At 34.8% G+C, this 11,764-nt stretch overlaps 1 protein-coding gene across 1 annotated transcript in view; it reads left to right on the top strand.

Annotated features, from left to right (window-relative positions):
- The window catches only part of DYRK1A (dual specificity tyrosine phosphorylation regulated kinase 1A), a 216,351-nt gene extending 206,197 nt beyond the window's left edge, over positions 1–10,154 (top strand). Inside the window, 11 exon segments of the mRNA XM_043992698.1 lie at positions 304–340; positions 343–455; positions 4,768–5,022; positions 5,025–5,073; positions 5,324–5,451; positions 6,968–7,048; positions 7,050–7,212; positions 7,215–7,327; positions 7,329–7,394; positions 7,396–7,528; positions 7,531–10,154. Coding sequence (XP_043848633.1) covers positions 304–340; positions 343–455; positions 4,768–5,022; positions 5,025–5,073; positions 5,324–5,451; positions 6,968–7,048; positions 7,050–7,212; positions 7,215–7,327; positions 7,329–7,394; positions 7,396–7,528; positions 7,531–7,595 — 1,203 coding nt within the window. The 3' untranslated portion in view covers positions 7,596–10,154.
- Positions 10,155–11,764: the final 1,610 nt, after the last annotated feature.

An 11,764-nucleotide genomic window follows, 5' to 3' on the forward strand; every position in this document is an offset into this window, starting at 1 on the left:
ACTCCAAAGTCTTTTCTTTAGCCACTACATCATAGAATCCCACTCTAGACTATTACTTACATAAATAAATTTTCTTTGTAAGTAATTTATTTATGTAAAGCACTGTGTACATAGTGCTTAAAAGATCAAGAATTACTCAGTCTAAGTCCTACCCTAAGCATGAATCTCTGCAACATGGCTGATAAATCATTACTCATGCTTCAAGACTTATACTGAGCCAAAAAGTTTTCATTAAACTTTTTTAGTAGTAGTATGACAGAATGATGGGTATGTTTCTGACTTGATTACTGTTATTTTACACAGGTGGATCAGATGAATAAAATAGTGGAAGTTCTGGGAATAGCACTGCACATATTCTTGACCAAGCACCCAAAGCAAGAAAGTTCTTTGAGAAGTTGCCGGATGGCACTTGGAACTTAAAGAAGACCAAAGATGGGAAAAAGGGTAAAAGACTAGTGGTAGACAGATCATTTCTCACTATGAATGCCTTTCAAAATACTGTTTTCATTTGTGTTACCTTTTAGTGGTTCACACCATTTATAAGGATTGGTTTCTCTGTTAATCCATTGCTTGTTATACAATGTATTATTAAAAGCAAATATAATTGTTTTATCAATGTTTTACACTATTCTTTAAAATTATTTGATTAATGCTTAGGATTCACTTAACGACTAAAATTTTTGTACTCTTTCCCTGTCATTATCATTATCATCATTATTTCAAAACTCTTACTGCTACTGTGCAAGCTAACTGAGCTTTAGTTTCAGGCAGGATCAGTGTGATTTTGTTTCTCTGAACAATAGGAAAGTTGTGTTTATGCAAATCTAAGCATGATTTAGTTACTGTTACACTGAGTGAAGTGGGTTATTTTCAAAAATGCCTTTTTCCAATTTTTCATTATTGTAGAGATACAAGACACAATATTCTCTAGGCTCTTTGAATTGATTATATTCCAATTTGATGACCAGTATCTTTAAATAACAAATCTAAACATTTAAAAAAAAAATTTTAAAAAATTTACTTTTTTCTGAAGCTTTTTATGTATAAACTTGTAGAACTATACCCTTGTAAAGAAGTATTGTACTAAGCAATCTATTTACCTATAGGATAACTAGTTAAGTATTCAGGTCTTCATATCTCTCTTCATGACTTTTGTAGTAGCTTCTGAACTCATCTCTTTCTCTCCTGGCTCTTCCTTTTTCCTTTACACAGCCAGCAGAATATTCTTCCTAACGTATTATTTTGACTAGATTACTTCCCTATTCAATAATTATATCTCTTCCTTTTCCTATAGGCCAAGGGACAAACTAACTACTTGGTCTGGTAATTAAATCTCTATACAATCTAGCTCTAGCCACTTTTCCAGCTTTATTTTACACTGTTCCTTATATTCTACCCTCTAGCCAATTGGATGACTAATGTCATCTCTATTGCTTAGTTAGTGTATTTATGCAATTCCATATCTGTAACACATTCCCTCTGTATTCTGAATGTTTCCTTTAAGGATCATTTTAGGTACATACAGCCTTCCCTAATATCCCAACTGAGTGAAATTCTTCTGCTTCAATTTTTCTTTGTATACCTTCATCTAAATCTTTTCTTTGATCTTATCATATTTTGTCTTACATAATACTTGTCTTATTTGTATAGATTTTTCTCTCCACTCTTCCAATAAATTGTAAGTTCTTTGACATTGGGATTATCAGTTTTCATCTTTTTATTTTCAGTTACTAGCCTAGTGTCTTTTCACTTAATAAAATGTATGTTGAAATGAAATGAGATATGCATAGTTTTCCTTGATTTATCTGCTTCCTATGTGCATTTTAATGGTTAGTTTTTCGTTTGCTTGTTCTTTTGGAGATGTGTGAAAGGATGTCACAAAAGCTGTCACTTTTGGAAAGGGGGAACAGGGAACTTAAACACTTAAGAGTTTCTTCATGGGGCAGCTAGATGGCGCAGTGGATAGAGCACTGGCCCTGAATCAGAGTACCTGAGTTCAAATCTTACCCTCAGACACTTACCACTTATTAGCTGTGTGATCCTGGGCAAGTCACTTAACCCCCAATTGCCTCACCAAAAAAGAGAAAAAAAAAAACCCCAAACAAACAACAAAAAAAGAGTTTCTTTCTGCCTCCTAGTTACTTACTACCCTGCATTCTAGGTATGATTTCACTAGGTAGTTGTACGAGGCACAATTTTATTAAAGATTGTATGAAATGAATAAGTTTTATACTTTTTTTCTTGATAGATTTGTTGTTTTTTGGCACTTTCAGCTTTGATTACCAAGTCCAAGATGCCTTTTCTTCCAGATGTAAAGTACTGTACTTTTTTGGATTTTAAAAATCTGGTTCCTGAGTCACATTTTCTCTTTTCTTCAGTTGAGTTTTATTTTATTCCTCCAGCATTTCCTTAGCCACTAGTCTCTTTTCCATGGTTATAATTAGTATTATTCCTTCTAACCAACTCTACCTCCTTCTCCCACCTCTTTCACTTTATGAGAATAGAAAGTCTCCTCTTGATGAATCTGAAACTTAATTTGCATATAAAACCACTAAGTTAATGAACTTGTTCTGGGAACAAGATTCCATTAGCCCTGACTATTTTAGTAATTTAGAAAGTCAAAAGTACTGTACCCTTAAGACCGACACAAATGGTTAGTTTTGTTTTGTTTTGTTTTACATAAGATATACCAAAAATATCCAAGCTTCAACTTGAGCAGTAAGTGATAAATTGTCTAATAGACAGTTTGTCATTGTCTTCTTTGAATATAATTCATTTACTCAACATTTTCCTTCATTGTTTTTATGTGAGAATAATCTGTTTTCCTACCTCATGAGCTAAATTATTGTCTCCAAAGTTAGCAGTGATCTCTTTAATTGTTAAATACCTGAGGTCTTTTCTAAGTACATTATATTCTTCTTGACTTCTCTGTAGCTTTCACCAGTTTTTACCACTCCTTCCTATAGGTACTGTCTTTCCTGATATTCATGACTGATCTCTCTTGTTCTCTTTATACCTATCAGACTATTCCTTTACAACTCTCTGTGTTGGATCATCACCCACATGTTATTCCTTATGTTTGGGCTCACCCAGGTCCCTGTCCCGGGTCGTCCCTTTTTACTACTTTTCTTTGTGATCTCATATTCTCCTATGTGTTCCATAGTCTCTGTGCAGTTGATTCCCACATCCGCTTTAACAGCCCTCATCTCTCTCCTGAATTCTGGTTCCACATCAACAACTGCCTCTTGGACCTCTCCAATTCCATTGTCTTATAGATATCCCAAATTCAACATGTTCAAAATGAAATGCATATTCTCCCCCCCCAACCCCCAACACATATAACACTACCCTCTCCTTAATTTAACCTGTTTTTGTCAAAGGTACCACCATCTTCCATTTACCCAGGTTCTGAACATCAGAAACATCCTTGGCTCTTTACTCTCACTCTTCCCCCATATAAAGCCAATTGCTGAATCTCATTGATTCTCCCTCTTCTTTACATTGACAGTATAACCAGTCTAGTCAGATCACTTCTGACCTCCAGTCTTTCTTCCTTTGGTTTATTATCCTTGCAATATCAAAATTGTACATAGAAAAGAACATGATCTTAGTTCTTGATACATTACCTGTGTGACCTTGAATTAATCATTTAATCTTCCCCTGCCCCAGTTTCTTCATCTGCGAAACAAGGAGGTTGGATTATATATCTCTGAATTCACAATTCTGCATTGATGACCCTTTGATCATGCCACTCCCTTGCTCAAAAAACTTCAGTGGTTCTTTATTGCCACTAGAAAATAAAATAAAATATATCCTTCTCTGTTAGACTTTCACACAATCTGGCTTTAACTTATCTTTATGGACTTTCATGTATTAAATGTCAAATTGATATTCCCTTACAGATTCTGTGTCTCACCTCCCAAACCTATTAGACTCTGAGCCCCTTAAGAGGCGGGGACTAATTTTTTCCTTTTTTTAAATCCACTGTGCTATGCTATTGACTGACTTGGTTTTGCACAGGTTGTTTTATGCCTGGAATTTTAAACTCCATTCTAAGTTCAGCTCAATTACATCTTCTTCAGAGGCCCTTTCCTGAATTTCTCTGTTTTAACAGTCCTATTCCATCAAAACTACATTGTATGTATTCTGTATTTACTTATCCATATATACTCGTTGTTCCCTTTCTCCCTAACTCCAGTAGAATATAAGCTTCTGAAAGGAAGATCTTTTTCATTTTTTACTTTATATCTCCAGTGATTGGCACAATTCCGCCACGTAATAGGGGCTTAATGAATAATTATTGAGATGAATTGAACTTTACACTCTTAGATATGAAACTGTTCTTCATGACATTGTCTTAGGAACTTGGGCTTAAATAATTTCTGTTCAAGGTAAATTTATTATTTAAACAATGAAAATCATTTTAAAATAAAAAAATATTGTTGAATGTTTAATTTATCCTCATCTGCAAATTTAGTTAAAAGGCCAGTTGACCTTTTGAGGCTAGAAGCAGTTTTCAATACTTATTACTCTTGTGGCAGTGTGCCACAATCAAAATCCTATTAAACTATTACTTAGTAATGATAACAGTACTAATAATAAATAGATATCATGTTTGTCATAATGATATAAAAATAATATATAAAAGTTTCAGCATATTATAATTTCTATAAACCTCAGATATTACATTTTAAGTTGATTTCATGTTTAACTGGTCTTTTTTTTTTTAATTGGAAGAAAACCTTTTTTTTCCTTCTTTTTTCATAGGAGTATAAACCACCAGGAACCCGCAAACTTCATAATATTCTTGGAGTAGAAACAGGAGGGCCTGGGGGACGTCGTGGCTGGGAATCTGGACATACTGTAGCGGACTACTTGAAGTTCAAAGACCTCATCTTAAGGATGCTTGATTATGACCCTAAGACTAGAATTCACACCGTATTATGCCCTGCAGCATAGCTTTTTAAGAAAACAGCAGATGAAGGTACAAATACAAGTAACAGTGTCTCCACAAAGTCCTGCTTATGGAACAGTCACAGTCTTCAGGAACCACCTCTAGTACATCTCAAGCTCAGGTAATATGCTTGGTTACAGTCTTGAAATTTTCTATACCCTTTAATATCACTGCTTACCACGTTTTTTTTAAAGTGGCAAAACTCCACATTTTAAAATTTTGGACAAAATTACTTGAATTTGTTGACTGATGAAAAAGTGTGGTTTTAGGTAAACCATCCTAAGGTGTGTCATATGACTTGCTTTCCAATTTAGTGTTTTAGAATTTGACTTCTACACAAGCAAACTTTTATTCTGTTATGGTTCTTTTAAGGTGGATCTTCAGGGACAAGCAACAGTGGAAGGGCCCGGTCAGATCCAACACATCAGCATCGGCATAGTGGTGGTCACTTTACAGCTGCTGTCCAAGCAATGGACTGTGAAACACACAGTCCTCAGGTATACTTTAAAACTGCCAAAGAATGAAGAAGTAGGGGGCAGCTAGGTAGAAAAAAGCACCAGCCCTGGATTCAGGAGGACCTGAGTTCAAATCCAGGCTCAGATACTTGACACTTACTAGCTGTGTGACACCTGGACAAGTCACTTAACCCTCATTGCCCTGCCACAAAAGGAAAAAATTAATAAGTAAAGAAGAAAAAAAGGATGAAGGAATATACTAATTCAGTATAGTACTCTTAAGATTTACCATATTGATACTATTCAGTGACTTTTAAAGATTGTAACGATTGGAATAACGCCACCTGCTGGATACTAACTGTAGAAGAGTTCTGCCCATGAAGCGAAGGTCTTTGAGGGCAAGACCAGGAGTCTTTGGTATCAGGAAGTGAGGCGGACTAGTGGGAGGCGGAAGGAGGAGACGGAGGCGCTCTTCCTTTTGGACTCTGGCGGAGAGCGGAGCGAGAAATGTGCTCTCCCTTTAATAGATAGGAATCTAGGCCTTTCTTTCTCTTTACCAAATTCTTATTCTCCTTAATAAATGCTTAAAAGCCTAACTCTTGCTAAAGCTTATAATTTATTGGCGACCACTCATTAAATAGTTTAGACAGTTTAGCTAGAATTTTAGCCCTTAACAAGATCATACTGATAACATTAAAACCCTAGTTATGTACCATCAATTTTACTGTTGTCAGACCTATTTACAGTTGTATTTACAGTACACCTCTATGTCTTTCAAAGAAGAACACTGCTTGATGTAATATTTGGAGACTTTCAGGACCTAATGTCTTTAAGACATTTTCTGTTGGCCTCCAATTTTTTTTAACTGAGAGAGTTGGTCTTAAGATACAATTCTCTTTAATGAAATGTTTGTGCATATCATAGGCACATTATTTGGCTTTCATTGCAATATTTTTTATGTTCTGGGAGACTGACAGACTAGAAGCAGAAGATTTAGGTTCAAGGTCTAATCTACCATTTACTAGTGTAACCTTGGGAAAGTCACTTTTCCTTTCTTTGCTTTAGTGTTTTCCCTTGTAAAAATTGAAAGTTAGATTAAATGATCTCCAGTATTTCCTTTTAGCTCTTAACAGTTTCAGTGAGATTTGTGGTGAGTTCTAGTTTATTATTTGCTTATTAAGTATACCTTTCTTAGCAATCCATAATTAAATAAGCAAATTTAGTCATCACTGGGGATTAATATTTCACAGCTTAAATCTGCCTAAACAATTTGAAAAATGATTAATAGATTAGTCCTCCACTTTTATGTGTTATTTCTATAATTGAATTAGTTAAAAAGACATTGTCTTATTGTTTGGGGGATTGGTTAATTGGATCATCTCTGTGTGAATTTGTATTTATTATATTTGTTATATAATATTCTGTTTATATAGACTTAAATTTTATTGATAAAACTTCCAGATTCCTTCAGTTTTTTCCCCCTCAGTTGCTTAAATATTAGTCTTGTTGCTTTGAATTATGAGGAAAAAAAATATAGACCTTTGTATTAATTTCGCAGGTGCGCCAGCAATTTCCAGCTCCTCTTGGTTGGTCAGGCACTGAGGCGCCTACACAAGTCACTGTTGAAACTCATCCAGTTTCAAGAAACAGCGTTCCATGTAGCCCCTCAACAAAATGCATTACATCATCATCATGGAAACAGCTCCCATCATCATCATCACCACCACCACCACCACCATCACCATGGGACAACAAGCCTTGGGTAACCGACCAGGCCAAGGGTCTACAATTCTCCAACAAACAGCTCTCTACCCAAGATTCTATGGAAGTTGGCCATAGTCACCACTCCATGACATCCCTGTCTTCCTCAACTACTTCTTCCTCTACATCTTCCTCCTCTACTGGTAACCAAGGTAATACAAAAGCCTATACCAGAATCGCCCATGGTTGCTAATACCTTGGACTTTGGACAGAATGGAGCCATGGGATGTTAATTAAACAGTCTACTCCAATCCCCGCCAGGAGACTGGCATAACTGGACATCCAGCGTACTCAATTTTCTGCCAATACAGGTCTACACATTACATGACTGAAGGACATCTGGCTATGAGGCAAGGAATTATAGAGAAGAATCTCCTATGACAGGAGTTTGTGTTCAACAAAGTCCTGTGGCTACTCGTGACTAAATTGAAACTTGTTTGTTTCTTGTGTGTTTTATAGAAGTGGTGTTTTTTTTCCAAAAAACAAGTGCAAAGCTGCTTGATCAGAAGGAGTTTAACACACTGAACCGCTACAAGAGGGCAAAGCTGACTATTTTTTTAAACTTGAAAAGATATGCAAAGGGACAGTGAAGTGTTTTTTTTTTTTAAAGAGCCATGTCTAAACCCCATCTTAATGGATATCTCAGAGGTGTTACCTCATCTTTTGCCTCCCCCATTTTAACTTGCCACTTCTCAATCATAGTGTTTTTGTCTTTCTATTCTACAAAAGTTAATGTTCAGATGTTGGTCTTAGTCATTTGCCAACTAATTTTAAAATAAAAAGTCACTGCATATAATTTACAAAAAGGGCCCCCACGAGGGTTTTTTTTGGGTGGGGGGTGGGGTTATTTGGGTTTTTTAAACCTCCAGACACACATGGGCACAGATATGCAGTACTGTAAGGAAGAGGGACCTTCAGATTACACAAAAATACATTCAGCTGTACAAAGGGACAGTTGTATTGGAGTTTTTAGGCACATTAAGCATGCTAAGTGGCGGTGATCAGAATTCTCCTTTTCTGAAACCTACTGAGGATCAAAGCAGCAATTATAGTGGGACTCTGTGTCTCATTTTATAGACCAGAGTCAGATAGTATTTGGAACATGGCTGCCTCATAACGAAGGTGCACTGAGAAGGCAATCAACGGGTCAGTTTTGGCCAGTCCTGGGGAGGTCTAATTGGTGGTCTTTGGGATAACCTTTGGCCTTATGATTCGGACTCTAAGTTAGAAGAGCCTAACCATTTCAAATGCATCACTATTGACATGCTTTTTGCAGACAGTCCTTAATGCTGAAAACACAGAGAATGGGTAATTCAAGAGGCCTTTCTTTTAAAATAGACTTTTGTGACCCACTAATTGTAAGGTATTGCAAGGTCACTTTGCGTGTGTCATAAAGTTGAACTTCCTTATTGGTTGAAGGTCACAGAAGTAGTGTTTGCGTTTGATGGAAATAAGCTACAGCTGTGTCCCTTCCTGCTTTTAACTTTTTCTTTTGCTTTTTTCTCGGCACGTGGTATCTCCACCATTACTTCTGCACAAAGATGTCTTCTGTTCATCCTGAACATTTAAAAAATGCAGAATTTTATGTGACTGCTTTTTTGCCTCACAATTATGCTGTGAATTTTACAAAAATTTATTTTCTTTTTTTGATAATTTATTGTACCAAAGCTGTTTTAATAGGCACATAGATGTCTGTAACCAATAATGTAGCAGTTCTGCACTTTGACACAAGGTGTAACTAGACCATTTTTAAATGTCAGTTGAAAATATGGCTGTAACTATTGCTTAAACAAAACTGGAACTGTTGTTGAATTCATAGCCAATACATTTATAACGATCTGTGTACTGAACATAATAGATTGACATCTAATTCAAGACTATAACATCTGTTAACATTATAAATGTCTTCAGGCTTCTGAAGGGAAAGGGGACACAAGATCTAGAAGCTATGAAACCAGCAGTAGTTTCTTGTATTCCTGATTAACATTCTTGTAAACTTGAAAGTAAGACCTTGATTGCACCAACAGGTCCCAAAGTGTTCCCATGAGTGAAGCAAAAAGCTCATGTATGTCCTGAAGTTAACACTGTATTTTCCAGGTGCCTAGTTTGAGGTTATGCTGCCTTAATGTAACACAGTCTGCAGTTGCTAAATTTGTGTTCCCCACTTATAATTGACCAATATTTCTGAGTGTCGAGTGGGAGAATGAAGATAGAGTATTTATTGTCCAGGATTAAAAAAAAAAGCCTAGAAAAGAAGCAGTAATCTACCTCTCCAATAAACCCTGTTAAAAATAACTTAGCAGAACACATATACTTTTTATCAGTCGTTTCCATGTGGCTGACATGGGTCAATTTTTTTTCTGAACAAAACAGGTTTTTATATACAAGACCTTGAAAAGAGAGGCCCAATATGTGTAAATGTGAATGGATACTTGAAATATCAGTTTTATAAAACATTTTTTTAATTGAAGGATCCTTATTTATTTTGTATTAAAATATCAAGCCTGTGGGTGACAATTTTTGAACTCAACAGTTCAAGAGAAGTTTACAATGAATGAAAGGTTGTCATCTTGAGTATAGCATATTAAAAAAGAATCCAATAGTTACTGCTGTCTCGTATATAAAGTTAAGATATTTTATGGTCAGGTCATTTTTTTTTTTTCTCTGTGCTGGTTGCCACATCTTAGGAAGCACCAAAAATTAAAGCAGTTTTGAAACCAATATTTACATAAAAAACCATAAAATCCAATGCTTCTGCATACTGTGTTATGTTACAGTCCAGTTTTGTGTGCTTTACTACACAGTTTGGTTACAGGACTAATGTGCATTGTAAACATAAACAGCATGGAAAAGGTTAAATACCTGTGTTCAGATTGTAAGATCTAGTCCAACTTGCTGTTATATTGTAACGTTAAATGAAAAAAGAAACGCCCTTTGTATTATAGTCATGCAGTCTTATGTATGATAAACAGTGAATAATTTGTCCTCAGACTCTTTACTATACTTTTTTTTTAATTTAAAAAATGTAAATATAGTAAAAATCTTCCTATGGCAATTACCCTGGTCCAGTAATGGTCTGGTAGGGTATACTGGGTATAACTTTAGTCAAATATGTACAAATATTAGTTACATTGACATAGGCTTCAAAAAATTCTGAAAGTAAAAGTTGGAGGTTTAACAGATCATTTTGAGTTCTTTTTTTAAACTTAATATATTAGTCTTCTGCTCTGATTTAATTTCTAAGTTTTTGTACAGGTTGAAGATTAGATGATGATTTGTGTACTTTGAACTATTTTGAAGAAAGTATTATTTAAACATTCTGGGTACTTTCTGAGATAGTAGGTTGTGAAATTTTAGGCACATTTCTTATGTGTTTCGTTTATCTAATTATATAACTTTTAAGATAGTCAGAAAATAATTTCCTTTTCTTACTATCCATTTTTTTTTTAGACATTAGCTCTTAATAATATTTTTTGGTAATACAGTAAAAGAATAGTTGGTCATCTTTTTTTCTTTTCTGATAAAAGCAGATTGATGATGTTAATCTTATGTAAGATATGTAGGTAATTCCCTGAAATATTTGTTTGTAAGTAATGAAAATTTTTTATGTAGTCAGTAGCATTTTTTAAAAAATCAATATCTGAAACTCTGGAAATTTAAGTTTATGTTTATTTAATAAGCATTTGAAAACCTTCTTAAATCAGTTGGACTGTAAAAGTTCTCTGACCTACAAAATTATCATTGGCTTTATCCTTGCCATTGTACCCTTTCAACTCATCCCTATGTCACTAAGGGAAAAACAAAGAGTTTTTATGTAGGAAGTAATCATGGTTTTGGTGGGGTTTGTAGGAGTTGGATGTTTTTTCTTTTTGGTTGTTTTTGTATAAAGTCCTATAGAAGATCAACAAAAGTAAGAAAAAGTTTTCTAAATGTAGATGCAAAATTTCTTCTATTTCCTTTCCTTTTGACTGGGTTCTATTTTAAAAATGTTTAAGATCCTCAGGCTGTGGAATTGGGCATTTCCATTGCTAGTTTTATGTGGAAGTTAGAGATTGCAGACTAGGATATCATTCACACTCATTTCAAAGAAATTATAATTTATTGAGATAAGCAGCATACACAGATTGTGGTATATTAAAACTTTTACCAAAATTCCCCATGGGACCTTTTAGGAAATTATTTGTGTCAAATGAAACAACAGAGTCTGCTTCCTTTTAGCTTTAACAGTGGGCCTAGTTAACTGACATTTCATTTATTGAAATGAAAAAAAAAATCTTAGCAAAACATTTCAATAAAAGTGCCCTTTACTGTATTTTTGTGTACTTTATGTATACATATACACATATGTATACATACAATATGATGTAATGTTTTTGGACCAGATTGTGTATTTCATTACTATAGGAAAACCTTGGTGAGTAAACTCCTTCTCCCAGTAAAATTAACACCTGCTTTTAAGGCAATTTTTAAAGAGTAGGTCACACAATCCCAGGATTCCCTGACTTTGAAGCCAGTTCTCTTTTGTACTGCACAATGCTGCCTCTCTTAAGTTCCATATAAAAAGCAAAATCATAATACAAATAAGTCCACCTAA

The sequence above is a fragment of the Dromiciops gliroides genome, chromosome 3 (genome assembly GCF_019393635.1).
Source record: "Dromiciops gliroides isolate mDroGli1 chromosome 3, mDroGli1.pri, whole genome shotgun sequence".
Taxonomy (NCBI): domain Eukaryota; kingdom Metazoa; phylum Chordata; class Mammalia; order Microbiotheria; family Microbiotheriidae; genus Dromiciops; species Dromiciops gliroides.